Source organism: Microtus pennsylvanicus, chromosome 5 (assembly GCF_037038515.1).
Source record: "Microtus pennsylvanicus isolate mMicPen1 chromosome 5, mMicPen1.hap1, whole genome shotgun sequence".
Classification (NCBI taxonomy): Eukaryota; Metazoa; Chordata; class Mammalia; order Rodentia; family Cricetidae; genus Microtus; species Microtus pennsylvanicus.
In genome coordinates, this window is record NC_134583.1 from 29,615,105 (window position 1) to 29,642,408 (window position 27,304).

The following is a 27,304-nucleotide window of genomic DNA, read 5'->3' on the forward strand; positions in this document are numbered from 1 at the left end:
AACTCCAAATAGATCAAAGGCCTCAGTGTGAAACCTGAAACACTGAACTGCTAGAAGAAAACACAGGGAGTGCCCACAAGACACAGGGTAGGAATTTTCTGAATAGGATTTCATTTGCTCAGGCTTTAAGGCCAACAATTGAAAAATGGGACCTCGTGAAACTAAAACGCTTTTGTACCACAAAGGAGACAACCAAGTAAAGAAGTCCATAGAGTGGTGGAGAATTTTTGTCAACTATTCATCTGATAGAAGGCATAGTTGATAGAATATCCAGAATATATAAAAAAAAATCAATGAATCTAAAAGATAAACGCAGTTAAAACATAGGCTACAGATCTGAACACAGTTTTCCCAGAGAAGAAACAAAAATGGTTAAAGAATCTCAACACACGTTCTCCATCCTTAGCAAATAGAAGAATACAAATTAAAACTGAGATTTCATGTTTCCCAGTCAGAGCAGTTAAGATCAAGAAAACAACTGAACTTCTGGTGCACAGGCCACCCTTTCCTGGCTAAGTGTAGTGTCTACCCCTCATCAAAGGAGATGACAGGGTAAGAGAATGTTACTAGCCTCCCACTAACCTAGCGTAATTCCTAGCCACGCTGCAAATCCTCATCAGTATTCCCAAAGGCAATGTAACTCTCACTCCTCATGAAAACAGCTCCTTTTGGAAACAGGTAGAGACCATTCCAGAGGTCTACAACTGGTCACAATGTAGAGAATAAGTGACTGGGGATGCCCAAACACAGTTGTTGAAAAAAGATCTCAAAAGAGAATCTGGAAAGGTTTTAAGAGCTGGACACCCAGGATGTCCGCTGCTAGAGAGCGGTCCCTAGACACATAACACCTACATACATAAGGTGAATGCACCCATGAACTATAATAAACGAGACCATCATGATGACAACAGAAATTGACATGCTAACAGGGACAGGGGCCATTCCACGTGGACCCAGACCTAGATAAAGAGGGACCTAGATGAGGTCAATGGCTGCTGAGATTGGGGAGAATCAGTTTCCTACATGGGTGAGCTCCCATACAGGTTGTCCAGTCCCAAGTGGTTAAGCCCTGGACAAACAAGCAAAGCCAAACAGACCCAATAGGTTATAAATATGCACGTGTACATCTATGTAACACACATTTATACATGTACAACAATAATAATTGAATAGGTCGTGAATTTTGGAGGAGAAACAGGAGGAGTTGGGGGGAGGGCAGGAGTGAAGTAGAGGTCTCGCTCATGAAGTTCTCAGTGATATAAATAAATACATACATACATAAAGGAAAGGAAAGGGAAAGCTCATGCCCCAACTGCTCCAGCAAAGGAAGGAAACACGATTTACCTGGCTGGTAGAAATCAGGCGACAATTCTCTGGCCACGGCTCTGGCAATGTCGCACTCCTGGCGGGCAGCCAGGGCAGCCTGGTCAGCAGCGTCAGCTTTCGCTCTGGCATGTGCAGTCCTACAGGAGCACACAAAGGCTAGTGAGTAGAGAACGCCCTGTATTAACGCCCCGTGGGCAGGCAAACCATGGTGTAGGGACAGACATGGTCATTATGATCATGACTCATCACCTGGAATAGCAATGGTTAGCGTCACAACGCTCTGAGACCTCGGCAACAGCCACATCACAGATGAACCCGCCTGTGGATGGCTGCAGTCCTTCCTCTAGGGAAAAGGCAATTGTGAGTAAGGTCTCTACGGTTGGACACTCTGTCTGTCTGTCTGTCAGAGCTCACTGGACCAACTCCTCTGCTGATTTTGCATCACACTCTCCCAATTTCAAAAAACAACCCATTATGGAGAGTAGGATTTGATCATATGAATTAGCCTATGCTCACCGACCAAATTCCACTGGCAGAATTAAGTAAGAATTCGACTAAGGAACTTGACCAGTGGAAGAAAGCAACATCGGTGCTTGCTGATTTCCATGTGTGGATACTCTTGCTCTAGCCGATCTCAGGCCACTAGCATGATGCTGTTGGATGAGTATTATAACGGGAAGAGATGCACACCACAGGTTCTCACCAGCAAGCCAAGGAGGGCTAGTGAGGTGTCTACTTAGCTAATTTAAAATTTCTTTGCCTTTAACTTTTCCAGAAAGTTATTTTTGTGTGTATGTGTGGGGTGCCACTAGGAGTGTGGAGAGGTCTGAGGATAACTGGTAGGAACTGGTTTTCTTTTCAAAGCGTGGATTCTGAAGACTGAACTCAGATCATGATGTTTGTCCGCAAAGTTACCTGGTGAGCCATCTTATTGGCCTGCGTTTTACCTATTTTTTTTTTTTTTGGCATGGATCTTATATGAAACAGAAATAACCCAGTGAAGCAGAGCTGGTGAGGATGAAATGGATCTTTCGGTCTGCTACCCCCTCCCTGGTCCACCCTCATACTTGTAAGGCACCTTTAGAGGAGGGAACAAGGGTTGGGCTTCCTGGGCTGGGTTGATAGCTCACTTGGTAATGTGTTTGCCCTGGAAGCATGAAGATGTGAGTTCAAAATTCACATTAAAACAGGAAAGATAAGCCAGCTACACCTGGGCACATATCTGCAATTCTAGTGCTGGGGAATGCGGAAACAAGTAAGTGCCTGGGGCTCGCCTGGCAGCTAGCCTGGCCTCCCTACCATTCCAGTTCAGTGAGAGACTCTAGCTCAAAAGTAAGGTAGAGGTGTGTGTGTGTGTGGTGTTTCTTGTGCTTTTTTTTTTTTTTTTGCCTGTTTTTCTTAGAGAGAGAGAGAGAAGGCATGGAGTTGGATGGGTGGAGCTGTGAGGGAGATCTGGGAAGAGAGGGGGAAAAACCATGATCAGAATATACTGCATTAAAAAGAAGATTCCAATTAAAAAAAAATGAGGTGGACAGTGTCTGAAGAACAACAGAGGACTGTCCTCTTGTCTCCACGTATACAAGCATACTTGAACACACATGCTCACCTGTATGCACAGACACGTGTGCACACACAAGAACTGAGCCTGACATAGCTCAGCATTTGCTATCAAGGCTGACACACGGAACAAGAGAACTACCTCCTGTAATCTGTGCTCTGCCCTTCCTGCATGGTGTGTTTTACACACACACACACACACACACACACACACACACACACACACACACGACACGACGAAAAAAATTAGGCTCCTTAAGGACAGACCAAAGAGAATCTGGAGATTATAGACAGAGAACTGGGTTGTGTGTGTGTGTCCATGTCCCAAATTCAAACGACTTGTTCAGTTAGTGTTTAAATGGTGTGGGCATCCACTCTTACGCCCCTGTAGACATCCTGCCATATTCTGTCAGCTCCAGGCAGGACTATGAATAACTGGTCTGAAAGTCTGAAAGCAATGCTCACACTAATCTCTGACAATAGGGGAGGGCGACCCAGGAAACGGCACTATACTCCAGCTGGTCTTTGGGGAGACAAAGTGGCAGCTGGAGATGACCAGGAAACTTGGCTCCCCAGGTTAAATTAGATTTAAAACGGAAAGGCAGGGTCTGACCTGAGGCCAGAGTACTAATTAGTCAGAGGTCCCGCTCTCCCGTTCCTCCTGGACTCTTGTGGGCTCATCTCACGCCTACCTAGAGATTTGTAAGCTTTGCAAAGACCACGATCTTTTGCCTTCTGTTCTTTGCTGCGCCGAGCACCCAGTATTTACCGAAAGTCTAACTTATGTATAAATGATGATTCTTTAGGAATAGCAGGGCTGCCAGTTGATAATAAGTGAACTAAGGAATATATTGCATAAAAAAATCTATTTTCAATAAAACATTAGTGAACTACAACACTATAGAAATGGTAAAGACAGAAAGGCTGCCAAGGGTTCAGCAGGGAGAGGGAACAGGCAGAGGACATGGCTAGGGGAGGGAAACAACTCCGTCACACTGCAGTGGATGGATGGTACATGTGTCGAAGTTTGTAGAATAGACATCACTGGGGGGAGGTCTAATATAAGCAATGGATTTTACATAATCAGGGGTGGGCATGAAGATGAACAATGGATTTTAGTGCAAGTGAGTCAACATTGCTTCAGTAATTACATCAAATTTACCCAAGACACCAGAGAAGGAAGCTGTATGTGTGTGGGCCCAAGGTGGGCAGAAAATGTGAGAACTCTGCAGTTTGGCCAACTTGAAAACTGCTTCAAAAAACCATCATTTACAAGTAAAACTTACTGACTGAGAAGTTTGTTTTTTATATATTTAGGGAAACCATATGTATGTGTCTATCTATCTATCTATCTATCTATCTATCTATCTATCTATCTATCTATCTATCTATCTATCTATCCATCCATCAATGTCTCTTCCTCTCCTGTCTTTCCATACATATATGTAACAACAAAGATGGAGGAAAATGATATTATAACTTCAAAAACCAAGAAAGCATTAAAAATAAACAGATCATCCTCCACATATCCAAAAAATTATTTCTGCATCATGTGGGAAATTGCTAATTGCTTCTGTCGATGAAGCATTATAAATTTGAAATGAAAATGAAACAGGAGTTTAAGAGAACAGATTCCTAAGTGCCTGGCTGTCCTGACCTTGTAAGGCACCATCCTTGGCAATTCTAGGAGGCAGATTGACTAATTCTATGCCCAAGAACCAGTGGGCACCCCCTGTTTACAGGCTTTCAGCTTTCAATTCTTTTTTCCCTTCTCAGAAGGATTTTCCATCTTAGCTCCTATTCTTAGCTAGAACCTAATTATGTCTAGGTACCATAATTAATGAAGCCGTAAGGGTACAGTCATGCTGCCTTATAATGTGATTTCCTTGCTCTTCAATAAATCTACAAAACTAAACAATGTATACGGATACAGCTGCAACACATTTCTGTCAAGTCAAAGAAAATAGAAGTATTACCTCTTCACTATATTATAACCCAGCAAACTGAACAGTACAGTGTACCCTTCCTGTAAACAAACTATGGAAGCTCAGAGTCAGCGAAACCTCATTCACCACTAACTTTCCTTGCCTCTTCTGAAGGTCCAGACAGACGGCCCTTTTCATCTAACCTAGCTACAGCATTAGTCAGGACTACCTATAGCTGGCCAGATGAGCAAGACCACATCCACCCCTCAGCCCAGGGGGGTGCTGCCTGAGAACTTTTGGTGGATCTGGTCACGAGAAATGGAGAAAGGAATGTTCTCTGTGTTATGTTCCCACCAGCTGGGGTCAAGGTCACTGGCATGGCTAGGCTTTGGGGTTGCCCTGGCTCATGTTTGAACTCATTTATTTAAATCCCAGGGCCAGTTCCCAACCCACAGATGCCTGGTCAGACCTGACACTGTTGTTGGGGTTGGGACTGAGAACATATAATCTGAGTAAATCAGCTAAAGCCACATAGCACAGGTTCTTGCTGCAGCTGGTTGTACGGAATCTCTCTCTCTCTCTCTCTCTCTCTCCCTCCCTCTCCCTCTCCCTCCCTCTCCCTCTCCCTCTCCCTCTCCCTCTCCCTCTCCCCCTTCACTTCTTAAGGCCTCTTGCATATTACAGTCTTTGGCTCCTCACAGTTTCAAGCTCCACACATCATTATCACATATTTTCTAGAATGATGTAATTAAAAGTGAGAAATCATGTCGATTAGTGAGGCAGCAGTCACTGACCTAAGTATACTGCGGTTTAACTTTAGGGTGGGTGGGCTAAGTTACAAGGACAATTCTCACATGCAGAGACCCAGAAGTTGTCTTGGCTCCTCTCTTGGCCACTGCTACACAAGTAGCCAGGATACCTGGAAGCTAAGTATTATTACAGTTAAACTAATAATTTATTTTTTCATCAACAACTTGAGTTTTTTTCTTTTAATAACTGAAATATTTTACAAGTTCTTATGTCACTTTTCTGTAAAGAAAATCATCTAGTTTCCTCATTTTCTTGAATGTTTTAAAAAGTATAATTCATGGCATGTTCCTTTGATTTAACAATGCTTTTACAAAAAGTCCATTCAGCAGTACCCTAGGCAGGCTCAGGGCACACTCCTCTAAGGAATGCGCACGGCCCTTTAGACGTCTGCTCTCTGTCTTTTGACTCCAGAAGGCAACATGACTCCATTAAAGGTGAAACTACATCTAGCATTTACTGAGTTTGCTACCTGCACATCTTATTCATTTTCTTCCCAACGATAAAGTGTTTTGAAAATATGCTGCTTTTGGTATACTTTAAATTTTATTATATGTGGGGCTGGAGAGATGGCTCAGTGGTCAAGAGCATTGCCTGCTCTTCCAAAGGTTCTGAGTTCAATTCCCAGCAACCACATGGTGGCTCACAACCATCTGTAATGAGGTCTGGTGTCCTCTTCTGGCCTGCAGACATACACACAGACAGAATATTGTATACATAATAAATAAATAACATTTAAAAAAAATTATTATATGTGATGGTTAATTTATGATCTGATTCTTAAAACTTAATGGTAGAGGCCACAATCTAATAGGTTCAGGGGTCTTCCTTGGGGTTTGCTATGACATTCAAATAGTTAAAGAAAATTATTTCAGGTAATTAAAAAACAGAAGCAATTGGTTGGTAGAGACCAAAGTCTTGGTTCAGGACCACACTGCTCTACCAGATGACACAGCCAAATGAGCTTGTATCCCTATGCTGATTTGGCAGAGTCAGACCATCCAGTTCTCCACCATCAACACCCAAACAAATTCTCTTTTCCTTCTGGTTTTCTTGAAAGTGCCTGGCAATAACAAGAATTTTTTTGGGGGGAGGGGGTTATGGCATTGTGTGTAATAAAATGAAAAAAGAAATGACCCGTTGGCCTTTCTTTGAGACTGTGACATTACTCATTTATGTGAGACCTAGATTTGAGAAAACCAATTATCCCATGCAGACAGTTGCAGTCTTTTCAAAGAAGAAATTAGTCTGCTGAGCAAGGAACACTGGCTAGGGACAAAGGCAGCTGGCTCTGCAGACTCAGATACAACTGGAGGCTTGATTCTCAGGCACTAGGATCAAGTAAGAAGGCCACATCTCAGTCTTGATGTGGTTCTCTGAAAAGACTGGTCCAGCGACACTCTGCATGCCCTGACTCAAAGGAGTGACTTCCGTGCTCTTAGACACTTGCTAAGTGACATGACTGATGAGGATTTCAATCCAGACGGGACAAGACTGCTACTATTCTACCCTGGCTCAGAAGACCGCATAGGTCTCCCACCTATGAGTTCTTGAATGTTAGTGTTCTCCACAAAATGCCTTAAAAAAAAACAAATGAAACAGAGTAAGACCTAGGATGGTAACTTCAGGACTGAGTTCTTAGGCTTTTATTTTAAACAAGTAATATTAACAGTGACTCATTAACACATTTTCTAGTGTTGAAGCTGACAGCTCCCTTTTGTCTGAAAATGATAGCAAGTTATTGAGATATAACATGGCCATGAAAGGGCATGCAATAGAGCTATTTAGATCTAAGATGGACATGAAGGGGCATAATATTGCTCGTGAGGGTTGGTGTTTGATGTTTCCAGAGCCCAAACCTTTGCACACATGTTAGAAATCAGGCTTCGAAAGCATTAGAGTCAACGATTAGCCCAGCTCTCCTTAGAGCCTCAAGTGATCCTTGTCAATGAGCTCACAAAGTAAAGCACATTTCCTAACAAAGAAATGCCTACACACTCCAGTAATTAGAACCATTCCCCTGGCTTTTGGTCAAGAGGAAAAAGGAGCTACGATTCATCTGAAAAAAATGTTTATACACCTTTGACAAAATGCTGTCCTTTGTGTCATCATTGTCATTTTATAAAGAGCCAGAGGAGACAACACTCTCATTGTGTGGCGGCAGGAACAATTTGGCCTCTGATGATAAACTGGTTCTGTTTCTCCTTTTGTAAAAGCTACCAGGAAACTCGGAGTGAAATAATCCTCAGTCCCCACACACAGGTACCGTCTGTAGTTTCTGGGTTCTGAGCCGACTGCCCCTGCCGGGAATGCTCATGTACACCACTTCCCAGTATGCCCTGTAGATGCTTTCTGGAAACTGGCAGGATATTTAATCAAAATAGCCCATTCCTTGATCAATGATCTGCTGTTCTTACTAAGGTTTCTCAGCTTTGGCCCCACAGCCTGCTTATACCATGGGGACAGATGTAATAATTCGGGGATCTTGGAGTTGACTGTTCGGTCTTCATTTATAAGATTTTTTATCTCTAGAACACATTAACGTTTAGAAAATAAGTCCTCGTTATTAAGTGCTTTAAAAACTTCATTGCCTAATATTTTCCTAAAGACTTAATGAGTTGAAAGGCTGTATTATCATTTTTAATTTATGCTTGATTCTGTGAGCATGTATGCATACATGACAATGGCATGTTATTCCCATGGAGGCAGAGGACAACTTATGTGGAGTTGTTTCTCTTCTCCTGCCATGTTCCAGTTACAAAGCTGGGGTCGTAGGGCTTGGCAGCAGGCATCTTTACCTGCCGAGCCATCTCGTCAGCGCCACGACAGACCCCATGTTCTTGATAGCCAGGTCAGAAGCACCTCTCTACTTCTCTGGATTATGTCAATCTTTCTCCTTTGTTTTTGCTGCTAGAGACTGAACCCAGGACCATGCATATGCTAGGCAAGTGCCTCGCCACTAAGCTATTTATTTATGGATTTATACAGACTCTTGCTTACAAGAGTATATAGTCTGTATACAGACTATAACCTAGGTTGGCCTCCAACAATCCCCCTGCCGTAGCATCACGAGTGCTGAAATCAATGTCATGCTTTACCATACCTGGTTCACTTCAAATTTTTTGTGTGACATTTGTCTAAGATTTATCACTAGAAATCTAATACAAGATTGGGATGCTTTATTCTTAAAATTGTTTTTGAAGGGAAGTTCTTTCAGTGAGGACCACTCAAGTTCAAGAACACTGTCATTTAATATTAGATTAAAACACCTTTTTAAAATGCAAATATCTGCATTCCATTAGATGAAGGAGGCTATACCAAATCAAAAACAGATGCTGGCATACAGACTATATAAAGTAATTCTTAATTCAACAAAAGAAAATTTAAAAACCGATAAAGGACTTAAAGAGACAGTTCTCTACAAATGTACAAAAATAATTAAATGCGGGAAAAGGCCATGCTCTTCATGATGTGTTTATTTTACATGATGCCCCAGCTCTACTGTCAAGGACAAGCCCAATCAAAGCAGTATCTCAACAATTTTGTTGTTGTTAGAGCCATGAGCAGAGCATCCTTTTAATAGGAAACCACCCTTGGACCAAGAGATGAATAAAAAAGCAGTAATAATATAAGCACATTGTTCAGTCGTTAAGAAATGGGGATCTGTGATATTGGATGCATAAACCTTGAGGATCTTAAACAAAATGGAATAAGTCACAAAGAGACAGTTTTATATGAGGCACGCACAGTAGACAAATCCATATGAAGAAAATGAAAGATGGTTTCCTAGGGGTTGAAGGGAGGGAGAGGAAACGGGGAAGGGTGCTTTTTCTAGGTGAAAAACCCAAAGGAGGGTTGCATGACAAGATGACTGAGCTTCTATTGAACACTATACTTAACAAGGCTTACTTACACTACAAACACTTGACAATTAAAAAGAAAACCAATGTTGCATAAGTATCTACAGAGAATCCAATGAGTCCAGAAGCTAAAGAGGGGACTCCAAGAAGGTTTTGCTATTAGTTGAGAAGTCACTGTGCTAATCCCAGCCAAGGCTAAAATCCTAAGGAGGGGGACAGCTCTGGTCAGCAGTTATCTTTAGTGGACAGGTTAGGAAAGGTATGTCGGAGCGCTGAAACACATCCATTTAGCTAGCTTTGAACAGAAAGTATGGCGTAGAGGTTGCCTGCAAAAACATTAGCGGAGGGGACAAATGGTTGAGGAGAGAAATGTCAACGATTACCCTGAGATTTGCATCTAGGTGTCCGGATGAATGACTTCACCACAGGGAGACATTGTGCAGGCCCTACTATTGGTTGAAGGTGATGACAAGCTATGTTTTAGACAAGTAGATGTTTACACGACACAGGCATTTATGGCTACAAATACAGGGCTGTGACGCAAACTCCAGGTCTAAGTTACAAAAGAAGTATGAAGACTATGAGGGGCTCAATAAAAGGTGGATGAACCCGAGAAAAAGTGTATCAAGAAACTGAGACTGAACCTAAAGTGACCTAGGGACCCAATGGGGTAAGGAATAGTGTAACTGATAGGTGGCTGTAGACAATTAGATCGTTGAGTTTACAAAGTAAATTCCTTACCAGTTTCCTTGGTAAGCCCTGTACACTGTTCAGGAATTAATGGCCACAGGCAAATCTGTCTTTTCTCTGGGGCAGCTGTAGTTCTCTCAGCCCGAGTGACTGCTTAATGAGAAGGCTCTGGGCACGAGCGTGGACAGACTCACGGGGAGGAATGGCCTGTCAATCCCGGCATGTGCTGGGAAAAGGCCAAGCAAAGACATCTGGGCTTGATAAGACCCTTTCGAGGAGGCAGTCTGAATAAGGAGGCCACTGCTGAAGCCAGATGGGAGGGAACTGCTGAGGAACTGGGCAGAGGGAGTAGAAGAAGCAGGTGGGGGCCACATACTAGCCGGTTCTGACCCAGAAAGGAAGGAAGAAAATTGGACAGGAACCAGAGGAATTAGCTGGGTCAAGGTGAAAGATGATTTACTCACATTTTACAAACGAGAGCTCTTGGGAGGTGGGGAGAAAGATGCTTGATGAATAGGAGAACATGAAGGAATTCTGAGAAGAGGACAAGTGGAGTCACTTCACAGATGGGGTGCAAGGGTGAAGGGGAAGACTGTGATGAGCTGATCCAACATTTTACAGTTTTTAAAAAAGGGTCTTAAGGTTTAAAGAGAGGTTGTAGCAAGGGCTTTGGAACTAGACTTCATCACTCAGCCCAGCTCACCTCATGTTAGCTGCACCTCCATTCCTTACCTGCTTTTACAGGTGGCGATATTAACTCAAAGTTGCCGTGGAATCAGGATTGAGCTATTTGAACTCTCAGAGTGAATCTAGCGTACTTAAAACGTAAGTGCCCATTATTCCATTCTGCAGAAATTAAGGGACAGCATGGGAAAGTGGGGGCACTTAAAGATCTGAAGATTTGGAAGGAGAAGCAGAGAAGTCAAAGGTGGCCTTTGAGCAGAGAGACTTGGGACAGAGACTCGGGACAGAGACTAGGGGATAGGGTGGAACTCTCCCTGGAGTCCTGGCAGGAGAAACTGGCCACAGCCACCAGCAACAGCCTCTAGGCCAGAGGCAGTCAGGGCTATAGAAGACAAGCTGATGAATGTCAAAGTCATACAAATGCAGAGCTCAGGGTGGGGTCAGTTGACTGCAACACAGCATCTGTCCTTTTCTATGGTAGATTTTGTAGAAATTGCTTATTTTGAATGTGACTTTCTTTTGGAAGCTTTTTAAGTTCAAATTGTCAGTCAGCAGGCTTTTAGAAACAGGTGAACTAAATTACTTTTTAAAAAATGAGTGCATATTCTACAAAAATCAAACTGCACAGAATCATCAAAACCATTTCCCCTTGACACTTTATACGAACATCTGGATATCCAAGGTAAGCGCCTGGCAACCTTCAGAACTCAGGTAGCAGCTGGGAATTAAAAATGTCAACACTGTGTGTATTTCTACCTCAGTGTTCTGCTTCTCATCCTTTGCTGATGGTCCACTGTGGGTACAAGTTAAGGAAAGGGAGCATCAGAAGATGATATAGGTCACGAGTCAGGAATATAGGCTGGTATCTGAGAAATTCAGTCAACGACGAACTGACCAGGTGATTAGTTCAGAGTTGACCTAGTCCCTACTTATTCCTGTTAATGCTTCTACATGCACACTCTGCAGTGCTCAATAGCTATTTAAGCATTAAAATATTATTGGCCTGGAAAATGACTCGGGCAGGCAAAGTCTAAGCATGAGGACCAGAGTTGGAATTCCCAGTTCTCATGTAAATGCGGGGAGTGGCTCGTGGCCCACCTGTAATCCTAGCTTCAGGAGTGGGTTGAGCTGGATGGGGTATTGTCTAGTTAGGCAGACTAGCCTGATCAGTAAGCTCTGGATTCAAGTGAAAGGCCCTGGCTTAATGTATAAGGTGAAGACCAATCAGGAAATATATCTGGGGCCTGCAGAGATAGCGCAGGAGTCAAGAGCACTTGCTACTCTTCCAGAAGTGCTGAGTTCAAGTCCCAGAACCCAAATTGGGTGGCTCACAAGGCCAGTAACTCCAGCTCTAGAAGTATCCACAGCCTCTGACGTTCAAGGGTACAAGTGAGCACTTGCATGCACACATTTTTACATTCTCATCCTCCCTACACTGCCCACCACTTTACAATAATAAAAATACCTGTCATTTGGTAAGTAAAGGTAGGCAGATCTCTATGAATTTGAGGCAGCTTTGTCTATACAGTGAATTCCAGCCAGCCAAGGCTGAACAACGAGACCATTCTTCACCACCACCCCAATAATAAAAAATAGTGAAAGAAAACCTTTCAATAAGAAAGATATCCAACATACCTATGGCCTCCATATGAACACACACACACACGAAAAGGGTAAGCCACCTCCTTCTACTCTTTCAAAATGATGATTGAGAACATCTTGAGTTCACAGTTCAGATATTCTCTTACAAATAAAATACAGGGGCAGTGTCCCGGCTTGCTTGGCTCCACTGAGACAGGACCAGGTCTGTTCCTGAGCTATTGAAATTAGTTACATAAAACCTTTTTTAGGCACTTAGCCCTCAGTGTTTCCAAGGCATGCACTTTGCAGCTGCAGAGTTTAAGGAAGTGTTGCCTTGTGAGAAATTCCCAAACGTGGGGTACGGTTATTCTCTCACGAACGGGTCTTTTCACTTTATATTTCCTGGTAGGCGCTGTGGTTCTGCCACTTCTATTTCACACCTGGTCCATGAAAAGGGATCATTTGGCGGTTTAGCCAAGAAGTCCTTGGCAACATTTGCTTTAAAACCCCAGCCTTTGATGTAATTGTGTTATGGAAAATAATCAAACAACGTAGAGGAATTATTCAGACATATTAACTCTGATTTTGAAACAATGCTCAAAACTTGTTCTGCTAGACATACTCAGAAACACATTTGAAAACTGGAAGGGTCTCTGAGAATCCCAGTGGCTGCCCCATAGACCAGGTAATTACTTTACTTCTGTTGGAATCTGAGACTCAGAGGGCCTAAAATATAGTCATCCCATATCTCCTGGATTCTTAAAAAGTTCTGATTTTTCTCGTGGAAATCAACAACCTTCTATTGTGTCTACATGCTTTCATCATTTGTGATGTTACTATCTTGAGGATAATCTTTATCCTGATCATCAACAGGTAAGTTTGTCTTAACAACAGGACCAAGTTTGTCCCAAGATAATGAGAAAAGAAGGGTGGAAATGAATGCATGAATAAAAGCGACTAGTTTGCTCCTCAGACTTCTAAGTGAATATAACATTTGTAATGTGGGGGGCAGAGGTAGTTTTGAAGATAAATTCATGGACATCAAAATAAAACTGCATGCTGCCTCTTAAAAGACGGCAATGAAAATGAAATGTTGTCATCTTTGTCTTCATGGGGACTGGCAGCTACTGGGCCTGCCAGCGGGAACAGATGGACCCCTTCATGCAGGCACAGAGGAATATGGGGCCTGCATTCTTGGACTCTGTGCCATAGGGAGAGGTGGAATGACACTCGTGGATTAAAATTCACCAGTGTGAGAGTCAGCCCCAGTTCTCCATAACACTCGTGAAGAATTCGAGGCACAGGATTCTGACATCCTCAAGAGCAAAGGGGAACAGACACTGTTGCTTCCATTGAGGTTAAGGACTCAGAACCTGCTTTTTATCCAGCACAGATGACAAAGGTCAGATTGAACCCTGGAGAGACAGGGAGCTACTTAGCATCAAGTTCCAGTGCCAGCCTGTTTCATACGGTACCTGACAGCTTTTCTCAGGCTGATGAACATCTAAAAAAAAAAATTGTTCATTTCCCCTAGCAATCAGGGAATGCAAATCAAAACAACTATGAGATTTCATCTTACCCCAGCAAGAGTGGCAAAGATGAACAACAACAACAAAAAAATTGACAGCAAATGCTCAGGCTTGTGGAGGAAAGGGACCTCTCAATCACTGTTGATGGCATCGCTATCTGGTGTAGCCACGGGGCAAATCAGAAAACCAAAAATAAATTTACAGTACGATCCAGTAAGCCCACTTCTACTTCACAGATGCATGCTCAGCCATGTCCATTGCTGCTCTATTCACAAGAGCTAAGAAACAGAAACAAGCCAACTGTCCTTAAAACAACGGGTGGATAGTGAAAACCCAAATACGCTTTGGAATATTATTCAGCTGTAAGGAAAAATGAAATCATGAACTTTGCAGATAAATGGGTGGAACTAGAAAAGATAACACAGAGTGAGGTAATTCAGACCGAGAAACTCTAACATCACATGCTGTCTCTCATCAGAGGCGCCTAGCTCCAAATCTCCCAATGAGAACATATTCTAGAGAAACTGCAGAAACCAGGAAAGCAAAAAGGGACCAGTGTCAGGATATGGGAGCAGGGGAGCAATAGATAACGGAACAGCAGGGAACAATGATCTTATCAGAGAAATGGGTAAAATGGAGTGGGGGCTCAAATTACAGAGGGGGGAGGGAAATAAATACAGAAAATCAAGGATAATTTAAGAGTAAGGATGCCTGAAAAAGTCATACTATTAACTATTTACTTAAAAATAATTATCATATAAGTTAAATCTGTGTATAAATATACATAGATAGTTTAAATGAAATGTTCTCATTTGGGTTAACAATGCTTTCTCCAGGATTTAAAGACCACCTAAGAAACCTCCAATATCAGGCACGAGAAGCCCTCTTTTGAACTGTTGATCAGGGTTGTCCAAGAGATTCCCCCAAACATTACAGGTTATGGCTATTGTACTTGTGTGCTCCTCAGAGATGGAACATGAGTCTTATTGCTGAAGACACCATGCATTTCAAACCAGTGGCCCAGAGACTGCTGAGTTCTAACTGACCCGACAGAAAGTGCGTGCAAACGTCCAAAGGACTGAAGACACCAACAACTCTTCAGCTCTGATGCCTAGGACCCAAAGACAGCCAGCACGACACGACAATCACCCTAAGGGCGCAGTGGAGGCATTAACTAACAGTTCTCTAATTGGACTTAGAAGTTCTTCAACTGAAGGGAAACCACGCCTGGTACTGGAAACATAGCCAACTATCCAGGGCTAGTGAGGTCATGGATTTTGGAGGAAAATCTGCAACCTTCCCTTTACTAAATCAGAACAATTTCTAACTACATTCTAAATATATATCTTTACTCTCACAGATAAGTGCAGTCCTCATCCCTAAACAAAACTTCTTTTGCAGTAGATGGAGACCAGTACAGAAACTACAACCAATCAAAATGCACAGTTATGGAGTCCAGTCCTAACTGATATAACCCATAACAAAATTCTCAGGGGTCATTGCAGAAAAGGGGGTGGAAAGATTTTAAGACCCAGAGAATCAGGAAGTGTGCTCTGATGCTGTGCTTCCTAATATGTCAGGAAGCAAACCCACAGTCTCATCAACATGACTGCTTTAACATGATCTGAACAAAGACAACAACGACAGACATTCCAAAGTGGACAGGGTGAAGGCTTACCCTACACTAAGAACTACAGGCAACCACAGAATACTGAGAACAGGAAAAACAGTCTTCTCCAGGAAAGAACACACCAATTGGTTATCCTATACAAAATAGTTCTGAAAACATACCTACCTACAAGTAAGACTATATACACTGAGGTTATATTTATGCATTTAAGAATATATATTATACATATATATATACATATATGTAAATGTATGTAATAATAACTAATGAAAAGGAGGCCATGGATTTGAAAAAGAGCAGGGAAGGATATATGGGGAATGATATAATTATAATCTCAAAAACAAACCAAAAAGAAATTATTGAAAAACCTGCTTTGTAATCATAACCGATTTAAGCATATTAATTGTAACTATCAAATGCTGTAAGATAATAAATTGTTTTCATTAGACACCAGCTACTGTAATACAGGTATTTGAAGGTTGTTTATTTCCATTTGGGATAATACTGAACTATATATTCTCCTGTAATAAAATTTTTTGAGTGTCAACAGAATAGGACAGAATTGGAATTAAAAATCTAACAATCAAGCACAAACATTTTAGGAATGGGGGTCTAACCGGCAGATTCCGAGACGACTGCTCCCACGGTTCTGGCAGATCGTTCAGCCAGGGCTGCGGAGACTTTCGGATTATTTCATTAGCGGCAACAGCAGGTTCTTTTGTCCAATAAGTCTTCATTACAGGGCGACTGGGTAACTCAATTCATGGGTTAAGCATGTCTCGTCTGCCTGGAAACCTAAACGCAACAGTACTGCCCCTGACTGCTGATGTGAAATCATTAAATTGGAATTCAGTCATGAGATCTTATTTTTAAAATATAGCCTCGTTTTGCTCAGCCTTGGAAACAGCCTTGGGGGTATTTAAGCATGTAAACAAAGTTCTTATATGCGCTGGGAACCCACGCTGACTGTAAGCAGGACCCCACCCTGCTGCTGTCGCACCTTACGATCTAGCTCAAAAGCCTGTTTTCCCATCCCTTTGCCATCTCCTGGCTGAGAGGCTCATTCCCTGCCACTTGCCACTTGTTCTGAGCTATTTTAACTCTGGACAAGTTGCGGTAGTAGGCTATATTTAAGTTGGAGAAACAGCTAATGCACGTGACACCTTTTCCCTTTTTGACATAATCCAATTGTGCTTTGGCGGCAAATCAATGTGTGAGATTCTGTATCTTATACCTCCATCACACAAACCACCTCCACTTCTGTCCCTGCTTCCCCAGGCATTTGCCCCTCAAGTGGGAGCTGTGGAAGTCTCCTGGAAAGATGAGCTATGACAGGTACCCACAGAGCGGTTACCAGCTGCTTCCAGGAGTAAACAGAGAAACGGGCAATAATGAAAGAGAAAGCAAAGACCCACTGGCTCCAGGCTGAGTGGCTAGAACATCCGCAGAATAATTTTCCAAGGACCCAGTTCCAGATAGGGATTTCATGAAATACAACGTATCCATTGGGAGTACATTTGAGGACACTGCACACATATGCAGAGCAAGCTTTCTCAAGTACCTGAGCCTTGAGAAGTGGCCATAGGGAGTGTGACTTCTAGCTTGGTCCTCTGCATCTGTCCTTTTGCATGGGGTCAGACTAGGGGTCAGACTAGACTTCTATGCCAGGCAGGAGCTGGACCCCCTCACCTGGAGTTACACTGTGGCTTTGTAGAGGAAAAACACATTAACACTTTAGGAATGTCCTTAAATAAGTAAAAGTTAAAGAAAACATAAAATCAAACACCTTTGTATGGAGCAGTTATTCAGTTTCAGTCCATATCAGCCTAAATTCAGACTTAAGACTCCATCCGGAGGAATCAAAGACGAGTTCGGCTTTCAGCAGTACTTCATAGACCTTGAGTTTTGTCAGGCCAAAACTATATGATGCTGGCATTGATACGTTAGTGTGCTTGGTGAAATACCCCAACAGACAGATCCCCTGACAGGTCTAGGGGCGCTCAAGCCGAGACCAGGCTTTCTGCTTATTTGCTTTGGCACTACTCACTTGGACTGCTTGGGCTATGAGAATTTTTCTGCCGTAAATCAAGTTTCTACCTGGTTGGCTTTGCTGAATCAATTTACAATTAAGCTGGGATATAGCTCAGTGGCAGGGCTCTTGTCTGGTACTGACGATGCCTGGGTGCAATCTTTAGTACTGCCCCCACCAATATATATAATGTCTTACATAATAAATATATAAAACATATATTATAATATAACATATATATATATATATATATATATATATATATATATATATATATTAACCGCTTTACTACTCAAGCAGGTAGTGACAATAGCCTGTGCTCTGTCTCCTAGACTACTCAGGAAAACCACTTTAGAAATGTTATATGTTAAAACAGTGCTCACCCAGAGACTCACCAATTAACTCCAACCACTCCTAACTGTCCTCAACAAAGGAAGAGCCACTAGCAGACTATTCGGTTAGCCATAGTCAGGGATACAAACTTTCATACTTATCTCTGCAGTGGTAAAACCGAGATGAAGAAAACGGATCAAAACAGAGATGCCTGTTTTTCCTGGAAGGCACACAAGTGGTACCAAATATAATTATGATTTGAATATCAGCAAAACACAACTCAAGACAAACCCCATACATTCCTCAGTGCTCTGAGCTTCGAGATAGCTAATTCCAACCTAGATAAGATGCTATGTCTTCTTCCTGAGCGCGCTTCTAGTAAGAAAGTGGCCGGTTGTCCTGCTTTTCTCTTCTTTCTCTAAGGTACTATGCCAGCCTTTGCTCCTCTTATGCTGATGATAAAACACAGGCTCACGCTGTTTGCCAGATGCTTACGTCTGAGCCACATACCCATGCACCCAGCTGCAGGCTTATTATTAAAGGCAGCATGACAGTGAAAACCACGTGGGACTCTTCCACGGAACTACGATTAGCGTTCATCATCTAGATCAAGTCACACATTTAAAGTCTGGACCCAGAACTAGCCATGGAGGTGCTGCTCAGGGGAGATAACCGGGGCCCCTTTACAACAGATGACTGGAACGTAACAACCCTAAAGAAACCTCAAATGCTTCAAAGCAAGTCCATCAGCAGGCATCAGGCTTTCTTCAAAAAGCAAGACACAAGAGACCCCCCTCATTCTTTTCTAAGAAAAGGTCTCAGGGACTTAAAAAGAAATTGAGACATAATCAAGCATGAAACAGATGGAAACTAATTCTAGTCTGGAACAAAAACGCTGGAATGATTACCATAAGAACATATTTATATATGTGCTAATATATAGTAGAGTATATATCTCTCAATTGATTCTAATAATTTGAGTTCACCCAGCCGTATGTTCATCCTTCTATTAACTAATGCCATACACAGGTTGGTGATGATAAGGTTGGTTAACTTTTTTTTTTTTAAAGTTTATTTTCCACACAGCATCTCTTGCAATCTACCTGTTCTATCAGTGCTGGGTGGTAGGAGTGGGCTTGAAGGAACCGCTGCACTCGCGTGCTCACACATGCAATCTTGGTCAGGCTGTACATTTTCCCAGGTCAGTCCAGTCTCTCTCTCTCCTCTAACTGTTGATACCTGAGTTTCTGGATCATCTGAGTGTGAGAAACACTCTCTTCTAGGTATGGTTTTTGAGCTTTTTTTCTTAAACTAGCATGGCCATTCTTATTATTGTCTGATTAAGTTTCCTCACAACGACCTTTCAGGAATAAGCAAGTTTTAGTCTAGACGAGAAGTCCAAGAGAGAGAGCATGAGGAAATGAGTGACCGTTGGCTACACTTGACTCGCCACAGGGTTTCATGTCGGGTTAAGGAGCTCACTGGCTGAAGCACCCCCCTTTAACCTCACAAGGGGCTGTCAGTCTGGATTTCTTTTCTCCTACTGGGATGCAGCAGGTGGCACTTGGCAAACAGGCTGCAGCAGATACTCCATGCTCTTGGGGTGCCAGGCCACCCCGAGGCCACACTTGGGTTCCATCCTGGTCCCCGCAGTGCTCAGGCCATCTGGAGGCTCTTCTCATTGGTCCCTCCCACCTACTGCCCTGGGCACTGAGCCTCAGGTGTCTCTGCATTGGTATACACGGCACTGCAAACCTAGCTCCTTTTAAGCCACAGCATATTGTTACCACCATGGCATAAAGGTGATGCTGGGGCTAGATTAGCACAGCAGGAATCCCACAGCCTCGCTGGGTTTGCTCTGGGATGCAGACACATTATTTAGGAGGCACAGGTTTCAAAAACAGGCTAAACTAAAAATACCTCTCATGCTGGAACCAACCCAGAGCTGAGCTTCCTACAGTTTGCCTGATCCGTTCCCATCCTTCTGTCTGATGTGAGTGTAGTTTTAACCATTGACAAGCCTGTGACCAAGGTTAGTTACTGAGTTTCACTGGGTCGCAGATTCGTCATCTGGCAATGTAAACAGCAGTAGAATCTGCTTTTCCAGTTATTACAAGGATGGCAGGTGTTACATATAAAGTCCTATCAGACTGCACAGACAGAGCATGGTAGAGCTCCAGACTCTCATAGAGAGGATGCACCCCTCAATCAACCAATGTAAACATAAAGTAAGTTTCCAGATAAGTAACAAATTACTTATTGCATGATTCAAGAATATTATTTTAAAAAACCACCACAGGATGGATAGATTCACTAATACTTACCTAGCCACAGCTAATCGGTGCTGGAAGCAGAAAGCAGTGAACAAACAAAGTCTAAGGTAATATATTGTGACAAACACAACCCTTCACCTTTATGAAGGAGAACACTAAATCTAGGGGCATAGGGAAAATGATTTATTATATAAACACAAGCTAGACACCCACTTTAAATGATTATCTTCCTATTAAATGAGTTATTTTACTTTGGTAAATAATGTAAGAGCAATTTTAGGTAGGAAAATACACATTCTAATTGAAACACCCTATTATCTGAATAAAGTCCCAGCAATGGGCCCACATACAAATAATCAAATAATGTCGTAAATAAAAATGAAGTTATATAAATTTAATTACTATACAGCAAAAACTTCACAATATAGGTTTGTGTATAGGAACATTATAATAGAAAACCCACTTGGATAAGTGTGTCTTTGGTAGTAATTTAAGTCTTTATCGTGTAAGCTTCTGATTAAACCAGTATTATTACAATGAACATATTCTTCAAAATCTGGAGACCAAGGCAGAGCTCAGAAATGACTTAATTCTGATTCATTATGTAGCCCAGAAAGCTGAGGCCTAGGGCAGCTAGGTTTGCCGTCTGCTTGTTCACATCACTAATGTCTGCATGGCACACAGTTGTCCTGTATTGGGATACAGGCATCGCAACTAAAGCTGCTCAGCTCCAGCATCCAGACAGCACGGTGGGAGCATTGCAACAGAGTCACGTGGGATGCAAAGCACAAAGATCCCCGGTGGGCTTGGAAAAAAGCACCACATTGTCAGCGCCAGGTAAGAACAGCTTGGAGGGACTTGCTCTCCCCAAGTACTGTATGCTCATACACCAAGGATGGCCAGTTACATGACCACCAAGAACCAGCTACTCTTCAGCACACAAGCTTTCCACATATTGTTTTTATATTTCAACTCTATCACTAATGTATTCACCTTTCTTGTATACAGAACATAGGCAGTTGGAAGAAGGGAAGGCTCAGTCTAGAAAAAAAAATGGATGGTGGAAATCTGAGCAGGAGGGGGAGAGAGACATATTGTCTCTTGTGATTGCAACATTGATAAGGGCACCAACCTTGGAAAACATTGTTAAACTTAATAATAAAAAACTATCTGAGGGCCACAAAACATGAAGATTAAAATATTTATATAACAATATAACTAGCATGAAGTCATAATACTCTAATAGTAAAGGGACATGAGAATACGATGCTATATTTATTAGCCATCACTTCTGCAGTCTGATGTAGGAGGGTCTTCTATCTATCTGTTGTTTCATTGGTTAATTAATGAAGAAAACTGCTTGGCTTGATAGGTCAGAACATAGGTAGGCAGGGAAGACAGAACAGAATGCTGGGAGAAAGAAAGCAGAGTCAGGGAACCGCCATGAAGCTCCGGCCCGAGATGGACGTGGGTTAGAATTTTCCCATTAAGCCACGACCCCGTGGTGACACACAGATTACTAGATATGGGTTAAAGCAAGATATGAGAGTTAGCCAAGAAGAGGCTAGATATAATGGGCCAGGCAGTGTTTAAATGAATACACTTTGTGTGTTGTTATTTCTGGGGCTAAGCTAGTCGTGCAGAAGCCGGGCGGGACAAAAAGCAGGCCTGCTCGTCTAGTCACTATGGCAGTCTGTTAAAACCTATGAGCAAAACTATTATGGTAGACACTCACAAAGATACCTCACAGTTATTTTCCACTTCATGTGTGTGGAAACATGCTCTGGGAGGCACTGGTGTTCAGAAGAACCAGGACTAAATTCACAGGCTCCATACAAACCCACCCTCTTCTTTTATTTATTTATTTATTTATTTATTTATTTATTTATTTATTTATTTATTTATTTAAGATTTCTACCTCTTCCCTGCCACCGCCTCCCATTTCCCTCCCCCTCCCCTAATCAAGTCCCCCTCCCTCATCAGCTCGAAGAGCAATCAGGGTTCCCTGACCTGTGGGAAGTCCAAGGACCACCCGAAAAAAGTATGGAAAATATACATATTAGAGTACTACTCAGCAGTAAAAAACAAGGACTTCTTGAATTTTGCATACAAATGGATGGAAATAGAAAACACTATCCTGAGTGAGGTAAGCCAGACCCAAAAAGAGGAACATGGGATGTACTCACTCATATTTGGTTTCTTGCCATAAATAAAGGACATTGAGCCTATAATTCGCGATCCTAGAGAAGCTAAATAAGAAGGTGAATCCAAAGACAAACATATAGGCATCCTCCTGAATATTAACCTTCATCAGGCAATGAAAGGAGACAGAGACAGAGACCCACATTGGAGCACCGGACTGAAATCTCAAGGTCCAAATCAGGAGCAGAAGGAGAGACAGCACGAGCAAGGAACCCACCCTCTTCTTGCCACGGCATCCTACCAGCCAGAGAGAACTGGAATGTCACGGGGCAAATCCCATTTGCTTCAGCAGCTTCGCATTTAAGTCTTAAACATCTTAAGCTTTCGCACTTAGCTCTTACAATAAAACGAGCTTTCATTACGCCGATCACTTAGATAAAGAGGATTTGAATCAATTCTAAGAGTCATAGATGGAAGCTGACTAGCATTTGAAAACTCTGCCTGCCAGACCCTCCCTGGGGGAGAATGTCCCCAGTGGCCACATGGGCATGTAAGGCTTGCCTTAATTTAGTAGGAGTCAAACCCCCACTGATCCGCAAGTCAACCAATTGGGTTAAGAGGGCTGAAAATATTAAGTGGGCAGATGTGTTTGCCTGATAATTCCAGTCAACCAGACCCCACCCCCAGCATCCAACACACTGAGGTGAAGCTCATACTTCTCTGGGAGTGTCTACCAGTCACTTTCTAATGGAGGCTTCCTAAGAATGTTCTGTTTTGTGAGTGCTGGAAATCACCAAGCCCGGATCAAACCATCGTGTTCAGATTTGTTCGCATCTTCCCTAGGTGGCGGTGGGAGCTACCCCAACCCCGCCCCAACTCATTCCACACTTATCCCCTCACATCCATCCTTCTGTGCTCTTAGGTCATAGGCTAAACCTTGGATTTCCCCCTCCCACACCCTGCCCTTTTCATACAACCACTGGTACCACCTACTCCCAGCCTCCTCCTACCAGCCACTGCTGACATTGTAACCGACAGGACTGTAAGGAGAGGCCACACCAAAATAACCAAGCTGACTTCAGAACTAGGACTGTGAGGCCATCCAGCTGAACCGAGGATAGGGACTTTCTAGTGCTTTTTAGTTACCACCTTTGAGGCTCATGACGTGACCGGTGCGACTCAAGATCAGCTCATATAAACACTCAATCCTTTCACCCCTTCAGTGAGGGCTCTTGTAAGTCTCTGTTACCGATAAAGACACCAAGGCCAAGAGAGGTTTAACTCACCCCCCCCCCCCGTCGGATCAAGACTTTTATTTTGAAGGACACATTCTTCCCCGTCCTACAACCTTAAATCACAGTGTGCACAGGCTCTCTCCTTACTTGTCGACCAGCCTAGAATCTTCCAAGTTTTCCCAAACTGTGATTAGGGAAGACGTGTGAATATTTGATTCTAAAACAGAACACCCAGGAGCCATCTGTCCAACCACAGAACACTCTCTAGAATATTTCAATATTTCTTCGTACCCTGAAGATAGAAACCTTAATCACATCTGTCAGTGCCAGTAGTCCACTGTGGGAAAACATTTTAAATTAGGAAATTTGCAATGTATATATTTGGTGTAAACATTTTACAGAAGGCACTTGAATGAATAGCATCTTTATTTTTAAAAGATACACGCAATGGTTAGTTACTAGGGTACTGTTTGGGGTAGAGGAATATTTAGAAACTTGTGGGTCCACTGAAAGTAAACGTGCATATCAATTTTTAGTATGTGACAGGCAAGATCAATAGATCAGGAGCAGACATGGTAAGATGGATAAATTTTAAAACACGTTGTACAGAACATGTGAGTATGTATGTATGCGTGTATGCACAAGACACGCAAAAATTAATGAAATATTTTTAAAATTACCATGAAAGTGAGCAGGATAGCGCCATGTATATAAATTAAACAATACAGAGACCACCACTATCGCTCCAGCTTACACATAGTAAGGAACCGTAATAGACATATATTACTTGGAGCACTTATAGAGAGGAAACAAATGGGCTCCAAGTGGATGTATGGCTGCGTACAGAGGTTAGGGACTGGGGGCTGTGAAGCTTTACCCTTCCACGGGGAAGGTTAAGAAAGGAGGAAGCGGGAGGAAGCCAGAGAGGGGCACAATGTATGTACAAGGATGATAGAGGATGGGCACAAGCCACAAGCTGGCCCGGAGCTTGAACCCACACATTCATTTGTATTGTTAGCTGTACCTGTCTTAGCAGTGGTCTACTGGAAATCTTACTGCCTACCCTTCTTTAGCAGAATCCCCATACACATATAGCGGTTCTTCCCCTCCCAGGGCCTGGCTGGAAGAGCAGGTTGTAGCTCCCACATTGCCAGGAAAATGGTTCTGGCTGGCAACAGAACCAAAGCCTTGGATTTCACCCTGCACAAACGGCTCTACTTTCTTTTCATAAATACAGACGCTCAGTGAACTAACGACTGCCTGGTTTGCCATTTGTGTTTTTTTTCTCTTAGGCCCACGGCCCAGTGACTCCAGTCAGTGGCAATGATTGCAGATTTCCTTCCCTTGATCCTCTACGTTAAGAGTTGTCCCAGGCCTTACCCTTAAGCCAGCTAGGGAGCACAGTGGTGGCTAGGGGGTGGGTGGGGGTAGGGAGGGCTTCACGAGCCAGGGCTGGTGAATGAAAGCCTAAACAAACTCTCCACTGACACATCACTAAAAATAAGTATGCTTACACGCACAACACATTTTTGGAACACCGAACTCATTCCCTTTATCCGCTATAAAGACTCAGGTGTCGTTCTTATTCAACTTTATATAAAATCCAGATGCCACAACTCTGTTGGGGGCAGTAAGTTTTGACGTGACAGACGTCTGTTAAGACGTGAAGGGAGAGCGGAGACAGTGGACAGGCGTGGTGTATCAGCTGCTCACCCGGATTCCGGTCAAATGCTGATAAGGCTCACTGGGGCACTGCCTTATTTAGTCAGACTTCTGTGCCCAGCACAGGCGCATGGTGACAACTGCACAGGCTATTACAGGTCCTGCTCCTTTCAGCCATCTGCTGACACACCAATGAGAAAAAGTGTCTCCACGATCCAAGGGGCCGACCGCCTCTCCCACTGCAGCTTTCCCACAGAGAATGGTAACAACACGACATGCTACGACACACCAACCTGGATACGCTGCTTAGCGACGGATCCCTCATGATGAGCAGTGATACCAATTAAGCTCTAGTTCTCAAGGCTTCCCTCAACAAACTACCATGTAAAATATTTTCTTTTTTTTGGTACCAGCTCTGGGGATGGAACCCAGGGCTTGAGCATGCTGAACGTGTACTGCATAACCAAGCTACATTCCTAGCCCCTAGTGAGTCAGTTTTAATGGTTTCTAGACTTGGGAAGCTGGTTATATATTAATATTAGATTAACTGCAATATATATTGTTAAATAACAACAAAACCAGCGTGCAGACGGTGATTGCTCTTAAATACTCTTCTTTAGCTGTAGTCTAAAAGTATAAAAAGGTTTAAAAACCAAACAGCCATATGTATTCAGTGCCAAAATTTCACAGCAACACCTGAATGCAGCTGACACGAAGGTGTTTACGGCTCTTCACTCCACTTAGCATTGAGTGTAACTTTCCATGGAGAATCAATTAATGTGTCTGATTTCTTGGCCATACCTACAGCCCCCAGGGAACAGCAAGAATTCACGTTATATGCTCCACGCTGCTTTGTGAAAAGCCAGGAAGTGTGGTATTTAAAACACAGCGCTATTCAGATAATTTTTTTAAGGTGAAGATCTATGTGCTCATTTATGGCCCAATACTGAGGATTTAATCGAGGACCTTGTAACTGCCAGGCAAGCAAGCCCTCTACCACTGAGCTATAATCCCGGCTTTTTTTTTTTAAAAACTGACCCCTTTTTTCATTTTTACCATTATTTACAATGTTCCCGCACGTATACACTGTACTAGGTTTTGTTTGGATACAAGTCCCGGTCACCTGAGGGATCCCCATATTCCTGCCTCAACTTGGGATGACAGGCTGTCAGCTCCCCCAAAATTCTGGATAGTCACTGTGGACTTCAAGTGTGCTGGTATTTATACAAAGGAAATAAATATATATATATATATAGAGAGGCATGAATACAAGGAAAAAGTACAAAGTACAGTATTACTAACGACATTTGCTCCCTTTGGGGACAGCATGTGGTCAGGAGTTAGCAACAGGGAGGACATTTAGACTTGATCTATGCCATCTGATAACTTCAAGATTGTGAACCATGCACATTACTCCTCTTCAAAAATAAGGAAGATTTAAACTCAGAGCACCACCACTTCCACTCATGTGGCCAGACCCACGTACAATGCACCGTGCTCGCAGCTTCTGTAGGCAAGGCTGCACTTCCACAGCCGTTCCAGATCAACCAAGGCTGAAGAGCCTGCCTTAAAGATTTTTAGTTGTTTTTCTTACATTGCCAGTTTATTGTGTTACGTGTGTATCTGGTTTTCTATAAGTCTTCTTAAACTGTGATAGTTGCTAAACTGAATCCAGCTTATAAAATACAACCACTGCCCACAAAAGCTTCAAAATAGAATAAAATGGAAAAAAACAATCAAGCCAGGCTTCTAAAGACTCAATGGCCACCTGTTATTACAAACACGTGCACAGAAGCTGAGCCCAGGTGGAGAGGAACTGCTTCAAGTCTGCAAGCCTACGTGCTAATATGTGCTTTCGGTGGAGAGAATCCAATTGCACTCCGGAGCACCAGTGCACCTGAACAGGTCGAGGTAAGTTACTATGAGTTAAGAATGCATTTGATCCCTGGGAGAATAAAGTAATCCTATAGTTGTGATCAAGAGTCCCCAGGAACCTAAACCAGAGTCAAAATCTTTCAAAAATCTTGGGCTAGTCTGTTCA

At 42.8% G+C, this 27,304-nt stretch overlaps 1 protein-coding gene across 4 annotated transcripts in view; it reads right to left on the reverse strand.

Moving 5' to 3' along the window:
* The window catches only part of Jph1 (junctophilin 1), an 81,227-nt gene that overhangs the window by 22,658 nt on the left and 31,265 nt on the right, over positions 1-27,304 (reverse strand). For all 4 annotated transcript variants that reach the window (XM_075971443.1, XM_075971442.1, XM_075971440.1 and 1 more), the window contains exon 3: positions 1,345-1,463. In XM_075971443.1, coding sequence (XP_075827558.1) covers positions 1,345-1,463 — 119 coding nt within the window. The remainder of the gene's footprint in view (positions 1-1,344; positions 1,464-27,304) is intronic.